This window comes from Lontra canadensis, unplaced genomic scaffold, assembly GCF_010015895.1.
Source record: "Lontra canadensis isolate GAN:19392208 unplaced genomic scaffold, GSC_riverotter_1.0 scaffold1, whole genome shotgun sequence".
In the NCBI taxonomy this organism is placed as follows: Eukaryota; Metazoa; Chordata; class Mammalia; order Carnivora; family Mustelidae; genus Lontra; species Lontra canadensis.
In genome coordinates, this window is record NW_022630995.1 from 81,370,887 (window position 1) to 81,392,875 (window position 21,989).

Below are 21,989 nucleotides of genomic sequence, written 5' to 3' on the forward strand. Positions count from 1 at the left end.
CAAAGGCAGAGGCTTTAACCCACTAAGCCACCCGGGCACCCCTATGATGGTGTTTTATCACACCAAAAGGAGTCGGTTTTCAGACAGCAACCAGGACTTGAATTCCTTCCATGGAGGGTCTTGAAAACAATTTATTGATGGAAGTGTCAAGGGGATGCAATTGCCTAGTCATGCCATTGGGAATAACAACCAAATTCACACTTGTACAGGTGATGAGAACTGTATCATGAGTACTGCCACTGGCAACAATACATAAAAGATATGATCATTTGCAAAACCTACCCCAATTTCAGATATATTAAAAAAAGTAGAAAATTGTATAGCTTACAATTGATTTGAGAGTAATATGTTAACCTTTTGAAATGATTTGAGAAGGTTCATACAAATATTATCCATGGTGGGGAAATTAAAAGAAGTGCTTCTAGACTTTGGCTTCTCTAACAGATTTTAAAATTGCATGAGGGTCCAGATTGTTATTCTGTTTCCTGCTATATCCATATACATATTCTTGTGCTTTTAGTTATTTGCTTAATAAAAAGTACTTAGGAATAAAATCCAGGGGCGCCTGGGTGGTACAGTTAGTTAAGCATCCAACTCTTGGTTTCAGCTCAGATCATGATCTGAGGGTCATGAGACTGAACCCTGCCATCAGGCTCCATGCTCAGTTCAGAGTCTGCTTGAGATTCTCTCTCCCACTGCCCCTCTAGCTTGTGCTCTCTAAAATAAGTAAGTAAATCTTAAAAAAAAAAAAAAGAATAACATCCAGAATCATTATCATGAACTATATAAAGGCTTTACTGGATTTGTCCCTTGATCTACCTTCTCAATTGTTTTTCTTGCCACTCTCCCCACCTTCTCCACTCCTGTATCTCATGTATCAGCTACCCTTGCGCATTTGTTACAACAAAAAAGGGCTTTCTGCTTCAGTGGCTTTATACTTGTTACTCTCTCTGCCCAGACATCTACCCACACCTTACCTTCAAACTGCTTTCTCATCTTTCAGGCTGGCTTACCTGTTCCTTCTTCAAAGAGGCTTTCCTTATCACTACCAGTTAATTTCCACTATGCATCTCCCCCCCCCCCATTAATTTCCTTTAAATGGTATCTTGTTGTTTCCAGCTTGTCCTTTCCCATTAGAATGTAAGTTAAAGACAGATGGAGACCTTTTCTTTCTTGCTTACCACTGTATTCTCAGTGCCTAAAACAGTGCCTTGTACATATAAGTAATCAGATATTTTGAAAAAATGGCCAACTGGGGAATAGTAAAATCAAAGTATGTTAGTATAATAAATGGCATATAGTCTTTCTGATCTCTGGTTTTGTGACAAAGCCTAAGATGTGATAACTTCTTAGTATGACCATATATTAATACATATATGTGTACATATATATATACACATATATATATATACCTAGAAATATTAATTTTGAGGTATCTTTATATTGAAGAAAAGTCAGCAATCTGTTATGATTTTTTTGGGAAAACCAAAGCTATCCTAATTAAAAAAAAAAAAAAAAAAAGAGGCCCATAAAATAATCTTTCATAAATCAACTCATGGAAACCCCCCCCCCCAAAATATTCCTGCTGTATACTGGGTTTACATCAAAGCTACTAGTGTCAGCAAGCAGGGAAAAGTAAAAAGAACTTACTACCCTCTTAGTTTCCCTCTAAAACTGAAACAATTAAATTCCAAAGTCTACTCTGATTTGGTTCACATTTTTTGGGAAGAAGGAAGAAACGACTTTATAATGGTATGTAAGACTTAGCTCTTAAACTTCTGGATACAGAATTTAAAAAATCCTAGAGAAAAACATTAAAAAGTAAATACAGCATACAGGATGCTTTCTACAGAGGATACTCAAACATCACTCCTTGTTAGCAATGCTTTGGAAATAAACTACAATTTATTCAACACTTACTATATCCAGCTATGGTAGGGATTTAAAAGGAGATAATATGTATGGTACATGCCTGCTAAATATGCCAAGAATATGATCCACAATATTAACCTTTCTTTTTCTCTTGGTTATGTATGTTGTAGAAAGAATATTTAGGAACATCTTACTTATCTAGAAGAAATGCCTTATATGGCGACATCAACTACCTGGAAATGTTCCTATAAGCCAAAACACTCTTGGGTAGGCAAGTAAGTCTCTTGAATGGCCAAAGCAGCTGTCATAACTTCATACCCTTTATTCACAGGTGCAATCTTTTAAGTCCACATCCAGATCATCTTTTAAGCCCACAGACAAAATAAAAGCAGCAAATAAGAAATGCTAGAGGTGGCAGAAAAATGGATGCTATATTATTGTTTTTAGTGCCTAGGACCTGCTATATACAGAAAACGAAATAAAGGTCTCAGCAGAGATTTTTAAGAAAAAGAAGTGAAGAAAACTGAAATAGTTATGAAAAACTCATCCTAATGGCATAGTCTCTCAATATTAGTAAAAATAAATCTTAATGGATTAAATGTACATGCCTGACAAATTATTATGAACTACAACTAAGAAAACTAACTTTAAAAAAAAAAAACTAGCCTTACATTAATTATAAAAAATTTATACTCTTTACTAACAGATTAAGACACTTCTTTTCTCCTCAGTTCAAGGAAAGATATAATAGCAAAATAATACATGGGAAGAAGAATGAAAGAAAATGCCATGATCCTTCTTAAATGGGTACTTTAAACAGCAGTAGAATTCTGATCAATGTGGAAGATTTTAGTGTAAGTATTAATAAAAACAAAGAGACAAACTTCACAAAAGGGAGAAATAGTCTTGAAATTTAATAAAACAAAATCCATTTTTTTTTAATTTATTCTTCTATTTGAGAGAGAGAGGGCACATAAGCAGGAATGGCAAAGGGAGAGAGAATCTCAAGCAGACTCCCCAACGCAGAGCTTGATCTCACAACCCTGAGATCACAGCCTGAGCTGAAATCAAGAGTTGGATGCCCCATGAGCCACATCACCCAGGCACCCTCAAAATCCATTCCTAATAGGGGCGCCTGGGTGGCTCAGTGGGTTAAGCCGCTGCCTTCGGCTCAGGTCATGATCTCAGGGTCCTGTGATCGAGTTCTGCACTGGGCTCTCTGCTCAGGAGGGAGCCTGCTTCCCTCTCTATCTCTCTGCCTGCCTCTCCGTCTACTTGTGATCTCTGTCAAATAAATAAATAAAATCTTAAAAAAAAAAAAAATCCATTCCTAATATACACAAAACACAAAAAATCTAGGACATATTTCCAATTATTACCAAAACAAAATCTAATATCCCATTAAAAATAACTTATAAATAGTACATATATAAAAAGATGAAACCTTTGTGTAATGGAAAATATCACGTTCTCCTACGATTCCTGCATCTAAAGTATACGAAGAGTAATATAGTCTTAGGGTCATGTAACTCTTTCCTAAGGAAATAAACAGTCTAAAATCTGTATTGACATTACTGAATATATAGCACACTCTTATGTTCAAATACCACAGATATCCCCTAAGCCCAGAAAAATAGCATTAAGCATGTACTTTATCTAAAAAAAAGGTACATGTATAGTTCAAAATGTATCAATCTGAATGGATTTATCTCTAAGCTAAAAAGCTAGCCATAATACATATTTTTAATGGAAATAAAGAAGAATTTAGGAAAGATGACTCCAAACACATGTGTTTCATCTAAGGCTATTAAAGATGCAAAACCTCTAAAGAGTTTAAAAATGTGAAAGATGTATAGCATTTAAAATTATACTTAAAAAATCATTCTTTGATGCTTTTATTTAAAAAGTTTATATCAATTTTTACAGTAAAGCCTCAGAGATTAATATTTTCAACTTTTAAGCTATCAGTTATAAATAAAAAACTAAATAATTATTAGAGGAACCTTGCAATACGTTTTCTACATACCACATCGTCTTTGCTTTCATTCTTAAATGAAGTTTCTGTCTCCATAGGAGCATCACTGTGATCCCCTTCCACATTTTGCTTCTCAATTACTGATGCACTGGCCACACTGAAGATTCCATGGATGTTAACACGAACTTTAACCTTCACTTTGGAACTATCACCATCAGACTGAGGAAAAACATTCTGAATAGTGAAGCTCCCTTAAGGAAAAAAGAGCTTCCATCAGAACATGAGCCTCCAATTAATTTATTCATTCATTCTTTTAGATGAAGGCAAATAATCATAAATTATATCCAGAATAACTACTGTGGAAAATGCACTGACCCTAGATCACCTCTTTTTTATATCTTAATGGACCTAATATTAAGATTTAGAAGGGTTAAGCAGCCTGCCCCAAATCATCAATGCTAGGACAAAGGACAATTTGACTCAAGGCAATAGAGCTTTTAAGTATTTTATAAATTGTTATTTTAAAACCAAAATAACAAAATTTATGAGCTTGATAAAAATGGACATTATCCTTTTGCTCCAAGTTTTGCAAATCATAACCATCTCGGTAATTTGCAAATAAAGCAATTTTTAAAAACTTTACCCTGTTACAAAATTGCTAAGTTATTCAGTCACTAATACCTACAAAGATATTAACTTTTCACTTTAAGAAACTATTTTATCTTTTAAAATACCTTATTTTTAGGTAATCTCTACACCCAACATGAACTCACAACCCCAAGATTAAGATTCACACAACTCTTCCAACTGAGCCAGACAGGTGCCCTTCTGCTATTTTTAAAAATCCATAATATTTAATGATATCTATAGTACAGAAAGGACACTAGGCAGAAAAACTGAAGTAAAAAATTTGGTTGACCTTTGTTACAGGTTGAATTGAGACCCTTACCCTCAAATTAATATAAAGTCCTATTCTCAAGTACCTCAGAAGATGACCTTATTTGGAAGACAAGGTCTTAGCAGAGGTAATCAGGTTAAAATGAGGTTATCAGGCTAGGCTTTAATCCAGTGACTGATGTCCTTATATGGAGACAGATACACATATAGGGCAAATGTCTTCTGAACATGAAGATGGCCATCTACCAACCAAGGACAGAAGCCTGGAGCAGATCCTTTCCTCAAAACCCTCAGAAGGAATCCTGTCAACACTTTGATTTCATACTCCTAGCTTCTAGAACTGGAGACAACAAATTCTGTTTAAGCCACTCAGTTACAGAAGCAAGGGCAAATGAATTCCACCTTCCCTAACTTATTTCTACTGCTTTAAATAACGTATTTGAGATATTCAGATTGTTCCCTTTTTAGTCTATTAATAAAAGCGATACAAACAGAAAAGTTAAAGAATTATAAATTATTCCTTCTCTTTAATGTTATAAAAATCACACTTTTGTTTTATATCTCTAAAAAAAATTACTCAGCTAAAACAGTTATTATTATAGTTATTATAATATTATATAGTTATTATAGTCCCCAATTTTCACTTTTGTATTGATCCAAAGATATGCATTCTAGTTGTTGCCAGGGAACTTAAGTTTAAAGTCAGAATACATAGTCTAACAGCACAATTTCAACTTACTGTTGAAGGAGTTTTTCCATAAAAAAATGACCCTTACCCAAACCTTTCAGGCAAATTACAGGGCATTTTATTTTATTTTATTTTTTTTTATTTTTTTTTTTTTTTAAAGATTTATTTATTTATTTGACAGACAGAAATCACAAGGAGGCAGAGAGGCAGGCAGATAGAGAGGAGGAAGCAGGCTCCCCGCTGAGCAGAGAGCCCGATGTGGGGCTCGATCCCAGGACCCTGGGATCATGACCTGAGCCGAAGGCAGAGGCTTTAACCCACTGAGCCACCCAGGCGCCCCTACAGGGCATTTTAAATGGAGAAGTCAAAATGAATTAAAAATATTCAGATCTGCTGTTATTCCAGGATAAACTGTGAGTACTAAAAGCGCATGCTTAGAAAAAGTATGAATAGCTTTCAGTGCTAGCTTAGCTCAAACATCAATTTATTAATTACTTGATTCAAATGTTAATATATTTATAAAGCAAAAGTTTGTGAAATTTTTTTCTTGAGTTCTCTTACCAATTCTTGGATCAGGATAAGGCACTTCATGTAAATTAGTATAAAATGCTTCTAGTTCAAATGGTTCCTTCTTGTGGAAAGTAATGACTTTTGAAAATGGGGCAGGATGGTTCTTACAGAATACTTCACATTCCCTAAAATGAAGTGGGAAAATAGTTCAAAATAAACAGGAAGTTGTCTATGAATCTAATTACAGAATCCATGTGATTCCTAATTCAAAAGCAGCAACTGTAAAGACCTCTATCACAAATGTAAAAGATAAAGAATTACTGGTTTTGCTATGAACATACAATTTGATAGGTTTATGGCTCAAAGTTTTTAGAATGTCTGTCATGAGACAATTTTATCCTACCAAAAAAAAAGAAAAATGAACTGAGACAAGGTATATTTTGAGGCCAAAATACAGGAAGTAGTTTTTTGCTCACATCTGTGGACAAACTCCTATCAGTTTCCAAAATACTTGTCATATGTAACCCTTTTAATTCTAGCTCCCTTTAAAATACTTTAATTTGAAACTAATTTCAAACTTACAGAAAGGAGCAAAAATAATAGCACAAGAAACTAAAGGAACAAGGAACACCTATATATCTTTTAACTAGATTTACTGCCAGCATTTTATTCCACTTTTCTAATCACTTAAGTGCACACTCTATGTACATGTGTATTTTTTTCAGAACCAGTGGAGGATGTTACATCCATTACAGCCCTTTACATCTAAGTACTTCAGTGTGTATTTCCTAACAGGGATATTTTCTACTATAACCACAGTACAGCTGTCAACTTTATAAATTTGCACTGATACTTCCATATTCCAACTTTTTCAACTGATATAATAATGTCATAGTATTTCTTCCTCTCTAGTACAGGAAGTTTTAAAATCTACATAAGAAGTCCCACTCTTTAAACAGTTTAACAGAAATAGCTTAAACTATTGTTTATAGTGGCCCAGAATCTTACTCTATAATACTATACCATTACCCTATTCATTATGCAAGGTTTGCAAATCTCATATTCGTGGACCTTGCCCTCTATCCCAGCTTTCAAAAACCTACATTATCTTTTACTTTCTTATAGTAATTACTAGGATAGATTTATTTTTCAATTTAACTCCCCATATGTTTCTTAAAATACTTTTCTGGATCACTGTATCTTCAACTTAACTTTAATTATCTACTTTAAAGTTTATTTAGGGGCTCCTGGGTGGCTCAGTGGATTAGGCATCTGCCTTCAGCTCAGGTCATGATCCCAAGGTCCTAGGATGGAATGCTGCAATGGGCTCCTTGTTTAGCAGGGAGTCTGCTTCTTCCTCTGCCCCTCACTCTGCTCATGACCTCTCTCTCACTCACTCTCTCGAATAAATACAATCTTTAAAAAAAATAACGTTTATTTAAGTTAATCTCTACACCCAACATGGAGCTCAAACTTACAACCCTAACATCAAGAGTCACATGCTCTTCCAACTGAGCCAGCCAGGTGCCCCTGAAGTTAACTTTAAAGAACAGCATTTCTTGCCTCAAAATTGACATTAGGACATGCCATTTAAATGTTCTGCAAAACATTCAGATCAGACTGATGATCCATAGTTTCAGAATTTGTGTAAAACTTTTAGTTTCTTGGGGGTGTGGATGTAAAGAGCACAGAACAAAATTTTAAAAGTAACTTTAAAATCTAAATACAGGTTTATCTTTTTGTACACATTTTAAGCTCTGAAATCTAGTCAGATATATTATTGGAAACACAAATTTTTATTTTGGTAGGGAAGCAAGCTATTTCAATCTTAAGCAGTTCATGGAAAAGGAAATGTAAACGTCAATAAAAGCATGAAAAGACTGTGGCTCATGAAAGTCAGAAATGCAAATCTATTAACAAAGTACTTATTTTCACTTTCAGAATGTTATCTTTTTTTTTTTTTTTAAGATTTTATTTGACAGAGAGAGAGAGATCACAAGTAGGCAGAGAGGCAGGCAGAGAGAGAGGGAAGCAGGCTCCCTGCTGAGCAGAGAGCCCGATGTGGGGCTCCATCCCAGGACCCTGAGATCATGACCTGAGGCCGAAGGCAGAGGCTTTAACCCACTGAGCCACCCAGGCGCCCCCAGAATGTTATCTTTAAAAGCATAGAAGAAGGGGCGCCTGGGTGGCTCAGTGGGTTAAAGCCTCTGCCATTGGCTCAGGTCATGATCCCAAGGTCCTGATCCCAGGGTCCTGGGATCGAGCCCCGAATCCGGCTCTCTGCTCAGCAGGGAGCCTGCTTCCCTCTCTCTCTCTGCCTGCCTCTCTGCCTGTGATCTCTGTCAAATAAATAAATAAAATCTTTAAAAAAAAAAAAAGCATAGAAGAAAATGAGCTACAACAGATAATTCAGCAATGTTAAAAGGAATATAAATTGGTATAATCCTTTTGGTGAATAGTGCGGCAATACTGGTTATAATAATGCTCATATCCTTTGAGTCAATTTCGGTCCTATATAGTTATCTTACAGATATACTAAACCCAACTAAACAAGGAAATGTGTACAAGGATGTTCCTAATAGCACTAACTGAATCAGAAAAAATAAGACTTTAGGGTGTATTCGTTAAATTAATTATGGCACACACAACTGCTGAGAAAACAGTCACTGTCTATTGACATGGAAAGGTAGTATGTAACATATTAAAAAGGAAGTTGCACTGGAAAACATTCAGATGATGTATGTATTTAAAAAGTGCAACTTTTATTTTTGGATATTCAAGAAAATGGATAAATGTAAACGTAAGTGTAGCTATTAACAATGGCTACCTTTGTAAAATGGGCTAAGTAGGACTTGGGGTAGGGCAGATGCAGGTTTTTAAAATTTTTATATTTCCATATTGTGATTTTATTCGAAAATAAAAATGATTTACTTTATACTAAAATATTAATCAAAAATATGCCATCATGGTTTACATGTTATATAATATTTTATAGTTCCTTTTCGCTAACATTTTATTCAAAAGTATTTGAGTTTTCATAAATAAAATCTTTAAAAAAAAAAGTATTTGAGAGTTTTAGAAGAGTAAATTCCTCTAGTTCAGAAAGTTCTTTCAATTAGTTATTTACAACAAGCTCTAACTAACCAAGGCTTTAAAAGTAACTTACCCAGTTCCATCTTCAAAAGAGGTCTTCCATCTTAATGTGATTGAATAGGGAACAAGGTCTGTTATAGAAAATTCACGCACTTTAAATGCTGGTGAGAGAATCGCACACTGAAAATAAGATGTATACCATATTTAAATCAACAGACACAAAACATACCATAGGTTACCCTGACTGAACTGCTTGATAAAGTCCTTGTAATAAAATCGTTACGTCCTAAAAATTACAGTCTTTTGGTAAGAGCTACTTTAAAATGCCAAGAGTACTCTATGACCTTACAAAAATTTAAAATATTTTTAAATCTGAAAAAATAATTTTAAATGGGAATAAATATAAAAATTCATAAAGTAAATGTTCTTTCACTACAGTATAGACATTGTCCTATGACAGTTTAAAAACATAAATTGGAAAAATGCAAGACTTACTTATCAGGAAAAATTTAAATTTATTTTTAGCCTATTGACAAGTGGTTCGAACAAATAATATTAAAAGGTCCCTTTAGGCTTATCACCATATTTCTGGCAAAAAATATACTGTAAAAAAGAGGGAGATTATTAAATAATCATACCTGTAATGCACATCCTCTTGCAACAGCTTCATCAGCATTTAATGTGGTACTTATGTCTTTAAGAAAGAATTTAGTGATTTGTTCTTTCACTGCAGGAATTCGAGTTGCTCCCCCTACAATTTCTATACTACTTATGTCTTCACGTTGCAAGTCTGGAAAACAAAATGTTTTTAATTGCGAAAAATAAGATAGTCTTTATTAAAATGTGACCAAAAGACCTTGGAAGGTACTTTAAAGGTACTTAAAAAAAAAAAAAAATGATTTCGTTTTTGCTAAAAACAAGACTAAATAGAAAAAAGATAAAAACAAATTTTAGAAAAAGTCAAAACTTAATAAATATTAACTATCCATGCATCAAGCACTGCACTTGGTCGAGATGACAGAGTGACAATAAGAACAGACAAGTACCTCATGGGCTCTCCAGAGTCCTTCAATTTTCTAATTTTCACCTCACAAATACCCATAGAAAGTAATGGTTACCAAAAACCTTAACAAAATGCAATCATGTCCCATTTCTACTTTTTTCTCATCTTAGACTTTACAGGATACTTACATATAAACACCTCCAAATATAACTAATGTTAGTTTTATGATGTAAACAATAACATAAGTCAGGAATTAGTCTCATAAACCCAGATTCATAGTGCCTTTACTCTTATGAATGTAGCTAAAATCTCCCTCTCTAAAACGAGAGATAAAGGGGCTCCTGGGTGGCTCAGTGGGTTAAGCCTCTGCCTTTGGCTCAGGTCATGATCCCGGCATCCCAGGATCGAGCCCCACACATCAGGCTTTCTGCTCAGGAGGGAGCCTGCTTCCCCGACTCTCTCTGCCTGCCTCTCTATCTACTTGTGATCTCTCTCTGTCAAGTAAATAAAATAAAAAATCTTAAAATGAGAGATAGAAATCTCAAAAAACAAATGAAAGTTTTCATCACTTTTACCATTTCCTACCCCATTCAAGTGAGTTAATGCCATAATACAATTTTGATGGTTAGTCTAGTAATTTACACTTACTAGATTGTTCCATTACTGCTTTTAATGGTGGCTCAACCCTGGTGAAGAGGGAAGCACATAACTGTTCAAATTGAGCCCTGTGGGAAAAGTAAATAAAATTCATCATTTTGGGATATAAAATTCAAGTAGATCTTCTAAACAGGATGAAAAATATCAGACATGATCTAAACATAAAATAAGCCAACACTTCTTAAATTGAAAACATACACGGTACCTGTTCATTTTACTAGAAACATCAAGGTCATTCATGAAACACTCAATGTTCAGTGGAAGATCTGATGCATTTGCACTCATTAGCTTCTTCAGTTTTTCACATTCCTGATATAAACGCAACAAAGCCCGAGAATTTTCTTTCACATTTATCTTATATTTGGTCTTGAACTCCTCACAGAAGTAGTCTACTAAAGCCTCATCAAAGTTCCTGCCACCCAAATATGGATCAAAGGTAGTAGCCAAGACCTGTTTAACCAAAAAACCAGAACTGAATTTTCAGAAATATAAATGCTTTCAAAAAGATAAAAACCAACTTTTAAAATAAAGTTAAAGGCAAAAAACTTGACAAAAAGGGGTGTCAAACTTGCTATCACTTATACTAATTATCACTTATATTTAGTCAACATACTTACCCATTCTGAATTATCTATTTTGGGTTGCAGATCCATATGCCATAATTATAATTAATTCTATTTCTGAATAATTTAGTTATAATTAAAACTTCACTATCTCATATCCGTTGATTCTATAACAACACTGAACAGACAGGCCAAAAACCAAGTTTAAGAGAGCAAAGGAACAGTCCTAAAGCATGAAATCAAAACAAAACAGCCAAGAAAAGCCAATTCAAAGATTAAATCTAAAACAGCACAATTGGTCAATTTTCAGGTCAGGAATTAGGCCTTCCAACTACCATGAAAAAAAAAAAAAAAGCCAAGCCATTTTTATACCATTTTTATAAAAACACAGAACAAAAGAATACATGAAAAACCAAAAAATAAAACAGAAGAAAGTGAAGAGAAGAAACAAAAATTAATAATATAATAAACTTGTCGACCAATGAGCCCCAGCTAGTGGATGGATCAAAGAGGAGTATAAAAGTCACAGAACTCGAACACCATACCTCTTGAAAATGCAGGAGCAAGATATCTAGTCTCTCTCTCCAAACTAGAGGACACAAATGACTACTTACACTAGTCACTTAAAAAAGAGAAACCCCACCGTTGGTGTGGCTCCTCAGGTTTTTTTCACAAGAATGTGTGATGGAACAATAGTAAACCCCACAGAAAGTTGTAAACATAATGTGACTGGGTTATCAGCCCACAGACTAGTACGGAGAATTCATGGATCAACTTCTTGCTAGGACCAGTACCACACAAAATTAACTGCAAAACTATGTTGGTATGTGATTAGTGCAAACATGCATCCTTCTGGATAGAAGGGCCACAGATACGGCTACTCAAAGATATCTACTAAAAAGGAAGGGAGGAAAATATTCTTAAGTTAAAATTCAAGACTAAACAACAGATTAAACCAATTTACAGAAAACTATCCTATATTCATTGTAAGTCATTACCCTTGTGTTTTCTGATTACAAGGATGTTACTATAAACTGAGAGACAAAAGGCTCTAAAAGGTCTGTTGGATAGTATTTCATCTTCTAAGTAACTTCTACATATGTGACTGATGATGAAAGACAAGATGATAAGATGACCAATGTAAAAATGAATGTAAAATCAAATACAAACTATAAGATAAGCACACAGAACTAAACGATGCCACATTTTAGAAAACTATAATTAGAACTCCTGGATAAGGAAAGTTTATCAAACAAAGGGAATCATTTTAGAAAATGTTTCCTAAATATATTTATGGATAGTAATGTACTTAATGCTCCCTGTAGGTGACTTAACACCTTGACAATAAAAATAGCTAATACATATTACAGTATCTATTATAGGCATTCCAAGCATTTATCATACATTAAAACTAATTTTTCCTCAAAAATTATGAGGTAATTACTGATACTATCTTCAGGTGGCAAACCTGAGATTTAAGGAGAGTATGTAACTTGCTCAAGGTCACAGTTTTTAAGTGGCCGAGCCAGGATTTAAACCCAGGCACCAAGGTTCTCTATATCGTCTTACATGCTCTCTTAACCATTAAAGTTACATATAGCAAATCATTTATTTACTTACTTTAAGTTTTCCTTTGTTAAAAGCACAAACGGAGACCTGGTAGGCAGAATGTCCCATATCAATAAATACTACATTTCTTGGTTTCTCATCCAGTGGGGGAAGATCCTGTTTATAAATTCCATATGCTAGTGCAACTGTGTAAGAACAAAGAAATTACATTAGTATCAGGATAGGAATCACTTGGAAAACAAAAGATAAGTCCTTTTAATACTGCACTTTAATAGAGAGTAATATAAATTATATTCATTTCAAAGTAAATTAACTTTTTATAATTTGGTTACTGTTTTTATTTTTCCTTTAGAATCATTTGTTATAGTTAATTCTTACAGCAAATATAAGACATATTTAACTTTTAGCAAAATACTGTACTACAAAACTAAAGGTTAAAAGAGCTAGTACACATTAAGTTTTAAAAAGATAAATGCTTTATATTAAAACAAAAATAACCGGAACAGTATTTTTCTGACAGTGATTTTCAAACTACAAAGTGCTCACCTGCAGTAGTTTCATTCATCAACCTTAAACAATTTAAACCTGCAACCTGGGCTGCAGCCATCACAGATCTTCTCTCAGCATCAGTGAAAAAGCTAGGAATCTGGTATTTTAAAACAGTAATTAAAATATATTAGTTTGATGTAATAGATTTTAAACATTTCGTCAGCTAAAAATGTAAAATAACTGCTCTAAAACTTGTGTAGGGCTTAAGGCAAAGAATGGTGTTCTAATTAAATAAAAAAAAAAAAAATACTAGTTTTTTTCTTTTTGGCAATTTCTTTACCATAAAGTGTTGACCTAAGTTTGAACACAAATTTAAAGCAATTAATAAGATGACATTATACTTCAAGATTTCCAAAATATGTTCATCTAAATCCTTCTTGTGTTGGTTCTGCTCTATGGAAAAAAAAAAAGTTTGTTCATCTTTAATAATGAAAAATTGAAAGCCCAAGACTGTTAAAATGAGAATAAATATATCTTGGTATTTCCATATAATGGAATACTATGTGGCTGTTAGAATCAGGCAGATCTGAATGGTCATGGAAGAGTATCTATACTGATTAGAAAAAAGGACATGTGTAGCATGATTTTTGTGTAGGTATATGTTACCTAGGAGAATATAAAACCCAAAGGTTTGCAGTGCCTATCATCTCAAAGGGAAGGGGTACCTATATTGCAGGGGACTTACGAAGAGCACGTACTTCTTTTAAAATCACCAAAAACCACTATATGTTTAATTAATGTTAATTAAACAAAGATTTTATTAAAAGATAACTGAGACTTTTAAGATTTACATATATTTAGTTCTGTCAAACTTTGATTTGTGTCTACAGACAGATTTCTGAGAAGCTAATTAAGTAGGAATACCTGGGTGGCCCAGTTGGTTAAGCATCTGACTTAGGCTCAAGTCATGATCTCAGGGTCCTGGGACAGAGCTCTGAGGTGGGCTCCACACTCAGCAGGGAGTCAGCTCTTCCCTTCCCCCTCCCCCTGCATGTGTGCATGTGTACTGAATGCTCTCTCAAATAAATAAATCTTTAAAAAAAAAAGCTAATTAAGTACATTCATGTACAAAATGACTTGAAGCTCTTCCAATTTTAAGTAAGTTGTCTCCAATTTTATTGCTTTCTAAAGTCAGAAATTTCATTTAACAGATACTAACAACAGGAAAAGAACTTGAATTTTGATAAACTGTTTATCCTGATTTTGCTATTATCCTTCTGACAAAAATCCAAATTCTAATATAGATTTCATTTAATACTCATTGAGCAATTATGTACCAGGTACTTTTCTAACCACTTAGGGATATAACAGTGCATAAAACAGAGAAAATACTTCCCCTTATATAGCTCACAATGTGTCTATCACACTAACTACAAAGTAAATAATGGCCAAAATGTTCATCATGCTCTCTTCTGACATTAACTTCTTTTTTTTTTTAAACTGGTGTAAAGGTGTTTTTTTTTTTTTTGTTTTGTTTTTTTTCTTTTCAGCCAGTGCTCCATGCAATACGTGCCCTCCCTAATACCCACCACCTGGTTCCCCCAACCTCCCACCCCCCCACCCCTTCAAAACCCTCAGGTTGTTTTTCAGAGTCCATAGTCTTTCATGGTTCACCTCCCTTTCCAATTTCCCTCAACTCCCTTCTCCTCTCCATCTCCCCATGTCCTCCATGCTATTTGTTATGCTCCACAAATAAGTGAAACTATATGATAATTGACTCTCTCTGCTTGACTTATTTCACTCAGCATAATCTCTTCCAGTTCGGTCCATGTTGCTACAAAAGTTGGGTATTCATCCTTTCTGATGGAGACATAATACTCCATAGTGTATATGGGCCATATCTTCCTTATCCATTCCTGACATTAACTTCTGATGTGAAATTATTATCAAGTATAGTCAATGAACTTGAATTTAAGATGGACTTTAAAACCAAACCCGCTATGATGTATACTTTCAACTGGTAGTACAAGGGTAGAGTTATAGGCAGAGGCTTGGGAATGAAATACAGGGTGCGTGAATTCTGGCTTAAAACTCATTAGCTCTGTTGATTTGGGGCAAGTTATTTAACTTCTCTGTGTCTGCTTTCTAATCTATAAAACTGGAGTTAAAAATATCCTACCTTCATAGGGTGGGTTCTGAGGATTAAATGAGTTAGTACTTATGAAATGCCTGCAACATTGCCTGGCCAAAGGTACACTCTAGTATTTGCTATTATTAAATGGTCAGAATAGAAAATATTAAAGCTCTATTATTTTTCTCTCATTCAAAAAATTCTAAATACCTATAATAATCTAATTACTAAATTCCAGGGGAGTTTATATTTCAATTCTATTTTTCTGAGGATAGGAGACTGTTGAAATTAGGTAGAGAAGTTTAATAGTATTAGAAATATACTCACATTTAAGTGACAACATGTAAATTTAAAAAGTTATCAGTATATAATGGGATCTCAAAAGATAAATGATGAAATGTTCTATGAATCCTTAAAGAAAGACCTTTTCTTTCTGAAAAATATTGCATTCTCTCTTATATGTGGAATGTACAAAAGCTAAATTCATAGAAGCGATAGAGTAGAGTGGTGGTTACCAGGGGCAAGGAGGTGGGGAAAATGGGGAGATACTGGCCAAAGATTACAAAGTTTCAGTTATGTAGGATGAATAAATTCTAGAAATCTAATGTATAGCATATGGTATCTAGAGTTAGTTATAGTGTATTATATACTGGAAATTTGCCAAGAAAGTAGATCTCAGGTTGTTCTTGCCACACACACAAAAATAGTACTTGAGATGGGTATGTTAATTTGCTCAATTGCAGTCATCATTATTGTTTCACTATGTATATGTATGTCAAAGGATCATGCTACACAACCTTATACCTAAACAACTTTTACTTTAAAGGAGATACAATGGGATTCTGAGGGGGGGTTGATAAATATGTTTATAATACTGATAATGATTGATGATGGTTTTGTGTAAGCATATGTCAAAATTTCTGAAACTTTAACATGTTAAATATATCCAATTTTTCATTTAAAAAATATTTTTTTCTTTCTGATACAAAATATACAAATATATATAATCTCAAATTCCCAACTGAGAATTTTCAGCTTTGCCATGAAATGTTAAGGTCCCTACAGGTGGGAAGTTAAGAGTGACCAGGAAAGATTCTTAGGAATTACTGGCAGGTACAGCAGTCACTAATCATATACACTGTTTTAAGATTCACAGATTATCATAACTGACTTTTTAGGAAACTAACTCAATCCAAAACTTTACCAAATAAGGTGTTTTTTTAAACATAAAAATGGTGTTTTTTTTTTTTTTTTTTTTTTACTAAAAAAGATCAGAAAGAGTAAAGAAAAGTGAAGAAAAATATTTCAATAGAATGTTAATAAACTGGAAGGTGCGATTTGAAAGTAGTGAAGTAAACTTACTGAAATCACACAGTCTGCCACTGGTTTCTTCAAAGCATTTTCTGAAGTCTCTTTAAGTTTAGCCAGCAGCATTCCAGTAACTTGCTCAATTGCAAAAGGTCTCTCTTCTTCTAGGTACCGCACCTAAAACCAGAAGTTGAGATATTTATTAAGAGTCTTTTATTCATCCAATATACATTCTGTGAGGATCTACTCTATACATGATAGACAAACAACAGCAAAAAAGACAGTCTTTGCTCAAGGAAGTTATATTCTGAAAAAGATTATTCTACTATTACCACCTTTCATTTCTAAAACTCAAGTGACTTACACATAGTAATATAACCAAATTGTTCTCAAAAATGTCTTCCTGCCTTAAATCTCTCCTTTTCACAAAAGCAATTTTTCAAAAAGATTTTAAGAGAGTGTGTGTGCTAGTGTACACATAAGCAGGGGGAGAGGGGCAGAAGCAGGCTCCCCACTGAGCAGGAAGCCTGATGAAGGGCTCAATCCCAGGACTCTGAGATCATGACCTGAGTTGAAGGCAGACGCTTAACGGACTGAGACACCCACATGCCTCTCAAAAAAGCAATTTTTAACATTCACTTTCCAGGCATATATTGAACGAGAAAAAGATCAAATAATCCTTCTTTTGAAAGTTAGAACTCTTCTGGGTTTAAAATGAAAGATTTAATCATACAGTTTTAGGAAGAGGAAATTAGAATATCAGGAAAGAAAATTTCTTATTAAAAAAAGATATTTTATCTATTATTCCAAGGTTTCTAGGAATAATCATAAGTTAAATATTAGAGATGTATACATGAAATTTCAAAATTGTTTTTTAGACCAAATAACCACTTCATCTTATACACAGGTTTAAGAGTAGGTTGCATTTAAGCACACAAAAGGGAACTTTACAATGCTTCTTGATGAAGGAATACTGGAAGATGCGTGCTTTAGATAATTAAGCCCTTTTATAATAACCAATAAATTTATGAGCAATATAAAGTTACCTTGGAACCCATATAATAACTACATTTAGTTTACTGAAGAAAAAGTTATGTCTTACTTCTGTGTCCTAAGTAAACCAAATTTTATTCTGTAACACTAAACTCTGGAAGAGCTTTTCTCAAGCAGCACAACATACGTGTGTGTAAGTGTATATATGTATATTTATGTGGCCATGTTCATCTCTATGAAGTCACTCCAGTTTATGGCTAAATATTCCATTGTATAGGTACCACAATTCATTTAACCACTCATCAGATGATGAATACTTGGACTGTTCCACTTTATGGCTATTATGAACAATGCTATCGTGAAATCCATCCATTTGGAAGTAGAGTTTGCTTTAATATAACAATTAATATACTTATGCAGTCTATTTTTCTAAATCACTTATGCCTCTGCCTTTATTGCTTAAATACTGTTCACTTCTAAAAGTTCTTCAAATAATTTTTTTTTTTTGAGATTTTATTTATTTGACAGAGATCACAAGTAGGCAGAGAGGCAGGCAGAGAGAGAGAGGAAGGGAAGCAGGCTCCCCGCTGAGCAGAGAGCCCAATGCGGGGCTCGATCCAGGACCCTGAGATCATGACCCGAGCCGAAGGCAGAGGCTTTAACCCACTGAGCCACCCAGGCGCCCCTCAAATAATTTTTTCTTGACAATAAAAGTATTGTCTGGATTTTAAAAATTATCTAGGGGCACCTGGGTGGCTTAGTTGCTTGAGTATCTGCCTTCAGCTTAGGTCCTGGTCTCCCGGTCCTGGGATCCAGCCCTGCATTGGGCTGCCAGCTCAGCAAACAGTCCGCTTCTCACTCAATCTCTCTCCCTCTTTGCCCCTCCCACTGCTCATTCTCTCTCTCAGATAAATAAAACCTTTAAAAAAATGAGAAAATAAAAATAAGAATTATCGAATTGTAATTGTTCTGCACTCACTAAAGCTTACTACAAAAACTGAATCTTGGTACATATGTACTAGGTCTAGTGGAAAAAAACTATAAACAGGCAATATTATATTTGGTTTCTTGAATTTAAATATGTTTGTACTCTGAGAAGCTTACCTTAACTCCTGCACTTCCATTAGGCATCTTCTGCAGTTCATAAGGAAGCCTGATCCTTTCCGTTTGCACAATGGGATCATCAAATGATCGCCCATGAAGCTTTTTGAAGCCATGAATTGTATTTCTTACATTTGTGACTATCTGTTGGCAGTAAACACTTTTATTTATTGATATTTAATGAATGCAAAATCAACATTATGCTAATATTTAAGACCACCAAGTCTCCTTATCCTACACATTTAAGTTTAGAATTATACACAATCATTTGTCTGGCTTCCAGCTGACAGTAAAATTATACAGTAAGAATGTATGCATCTTATATATTGCTCCACAAATTCTCTTCCTATCCTAGGAATGTAGACTCAAAATTAATGTTTTCAAAAAAGAAAGAACAAAAATGTAAAACTTTTCGAGTAATACAGTGAAAATCTATCTACAGCTCATCTGTTTGGTTTTCCTCACCTTTTGCTTTAGTGAATTAGTATGTTTGACTTCTCTTTCTTCCACTTTCATTCCTAAGTTTTTATTGAAACACTCTTCCACATTGCCCCCCTTTTCTTTTCCTCTTAATATCTAGTTCTTTGTGAAACTTCCCATGTAGTGAGAATGAAATTTCTTACAGTTGAGAAGTCTTCTAGGCTGGTAAATTTAAACTCCTTCCATGTAGCATGACGCAAAGTTAAAGTGTCTGAATTTGCAAATGGCTTGTATTTTAGCAAAGTAATTTTTTAACTAGAACATCTAGCTCAAACTATACACTAATATTGAGATCTAGTTGCTGCCCTCTTAGTTAAAGTCAAACAGATCGTGCTCTTCAGTTACAAGTTACAAGATGAAAGCTACAGGGACGCTGAATTACCACATTGGTCTCTTTAGGAGGAGTAACTTTAGTTTGCATTCTTTATAGAGACTCTGTTATCCATGATACGCTTAGAAGATCACACAGAATATAAGATGTAAACTTTAGTGAAGAAGTCTTTTTGGCACAAACTCAACATGTGTTAATGTACAATATGAAAGTGTAGAAGATAACATTTTCATATATAGGCCAATTAGAAGACAACCTTGAGGAAAGTCTTAAGCAAAAATTCCTAGATAAATGAGTCAATTATTCCCATAAAATCAGGAGGGGAAAAAAGACCTATTAAAGTTATTTTATGACAAAAAGAAGACCCAGGTACACATTAAAATATAAGAAGTAATTGTTAAGGGCTTTTGGTTCAGGGAAATAAAGTCTGAGGAAAATGAACCTCTAACAAAAAACATTAAAAGTAAATGTTCTACTTATAAGCAATTTGGAAGCTTAGAAATATGAATACTTAAGCAGATTCCATGCAAAAGTAGCCACACTGGGTTACTCTGGAAATTAGTTCTTCCATATTTCCCACCTTCTTTTACAAAGACATTGCTTACTTGTTGAAGTGTATATTCTAGACAGGATACCTCATAGAAAAGTAACCATACAGGCGAAAAAGTGATGTTATACACCCTAACTTCACAACTAAATAAGACTTTTTAAAAAATAAAAGATAAGAAATATTTTACAACCCCAAAGCAAAATATATCTATTAAAATACAAAGATATTCGAGTCTGTCAAATTTCTCGCCTTCTCTTTTCTCACTAACAAAGTGGTAGCTTGGTTACCAAGATTCCAATAAATTCTTCCTGTAAGTCAAAACATCTACATTAACAATTTACCTGGCTCTTAGCTGCATTTCCAATGGCTCGAGTTCTTGATCCCAAAGATATACAGGCCCTAAACAAGGGAAAAACACAAAGTTTGTTCCCATGGTATGTTTATATTGATATGCCATTACTCTATCTCTTGTTATGAAAAAAATGAATTAAATGGATTAACATAATGATGTATATTCTAAAAATAGGTTAATGAACATCAGAATTTTACATAGTTTTGTTTCATAAGTAATAGAACAGTAGATAAAGTCAGAACGTTAGAACTTTTAGAATAAATGTTGCTAATAGCTGGCAATGCTCTGCTGCTCCCAAAATTGTTTAGTAGGTCTATGACCTACTAAAAAAATTAACCATCCAGGTTGCATGGATCTAAATCCAAGCTCTGTAATCTTGTAGAAATTACTTAACCATTATTTGTCTCAGTTTCCCATCCAGAAGATAGTGCTGATAATACCTACTTACAGGTTTGTAAGAGGATTAAATGAGTGAATATGGGTAAATGGTTTGGACACCATGCTATTTTTTTATTACTGCATTTAGATATAAATCTGCTTATAAAAGCAATTATAGAGCAACATTTTCATCCAAGTATCATTTCGCGTTATAATTTAAGAAACTGTTTCCATGACTTTAGTTGTAACTAGAGGTACCATTCATTCAACCAATAACTAGGAGCACTATGTGTATACTAGCTACAATCACCGTTGTTGGAGAATTTATAGTCTACAGAAAAAAATCAACATATAGGACTATGAACATATGGACATGAATACTAGTGAAAAAGAATAATCACTTCTATATGATAAAGCTTAGGAAAAGCAAGTGGAAGATGTAATTTCTGAATTAAGATCTGAAAGAAGAGAAAAAATTTTAATATGTAAAATGTCCTTTGTCCAAAAGGACATTCCCAGTATGTAGGTATATACTTATTCTCAATATAATAATCAGAGTGATTCTCTTCCAAGACTAGGGTCATGAATTTCAGCTGCTGAAACCCTCCAATGGCATCTTGTCTCACAAAGCCAAAGCTTAAGTCTCCCTAACAGCCAATAAAATCCTTCCTGGTCTGCTCTACTCTGTAACTTCAATATAGACACACCAGTCTCCTTGCTATTTCTAGAATAAGGTAAGCACACTCCTTCCTCAGGACCTTTGTACATGCTATTCTCTACTCTGGAACACTTCTAAATATACCCATCCACATGGCTTACACTCACTTTTTTCATATCTCTGCTCAAATGTCAGTTAGTACCTTTTCTATCTTACATAAACATTTTCTGCTCCTTCCCAACATATACATCTCCTAATTTTATTTTCCTGCATAATGTATCACCATCTGATACAGTTTATTTACTGACTATCTCCATACCAGGGTATGAACTCCATGAGGGCAGATAGCATGTGCTCCATTCCTTTGATCTGCACTATCCAATATGGTAGC

At 34.0% G+C, this 21,989-nt stretch overlaps 1 protein-coding gene across 2 annotated transcripts in view; it reads right to left on the bottom strand.

Moving 5' to 3' along the window:
* Nucleotides 1-21,989, bottom strand: part of HSPA4L (heat shock protein family A (Hsp70) member 4 like) — a 49,822-nt gene that overhangs the window by 15,363 nt on the left and 12,470 nt on the right. For both annotated transcript variants that reach the window (XM_032857985.1, XM_032857986.1), the window contains exons 3-13: nucleotides 20,552-20,609; nucleotides 18,853-18,993; nucleotides 16,810-16,932; nucleotides 13,374-13,473; nucleotides 12,879-13,012; nucleotides 10,901-11,145; nucleotides 10,687-10,763; nucleotides 9,674-9,825; nucleotides 9,109-9,215; nucleotides 5,994-6,127; nucleotides 3,899-4,098 (exon numbers count right to left, since the gene is read on the bottom strand). In XM_032857985.1, coding sequence (XP_032713876.1) covers nucleotides 3,899-4,098; nucleotides 5,994-6,127; nucleotides 9,109-9,215; nucleotides 9,674-9,825; nucleotides 10,687-10,763; nucleotides 10,901-11,145; nucleotides 12,879-13,012; nucleotides 13,374-13,473; nucleotides 16,810-16,932; nucleotides 18,853-18,993; nucleotides 20,552-20,609 — 1,471 coding nt within the window. The remainder of the gene's footprint in view (nucleotides 1-3,898; nucleotides 4,099-5,993; nucleotides 6,128-9,108; nucleotides 9,216-9,673; nucleotides 9,826-10,686; nucleotides 10,764-10,900; nucleotides 11,146-12,878; nucleotides 13,013-13,373; nucleotides 13,474-16,809; nucleotides 16,933-18,852; nucleotides 18,994-20,551; nucleotides 20,610-21,989) is intronic.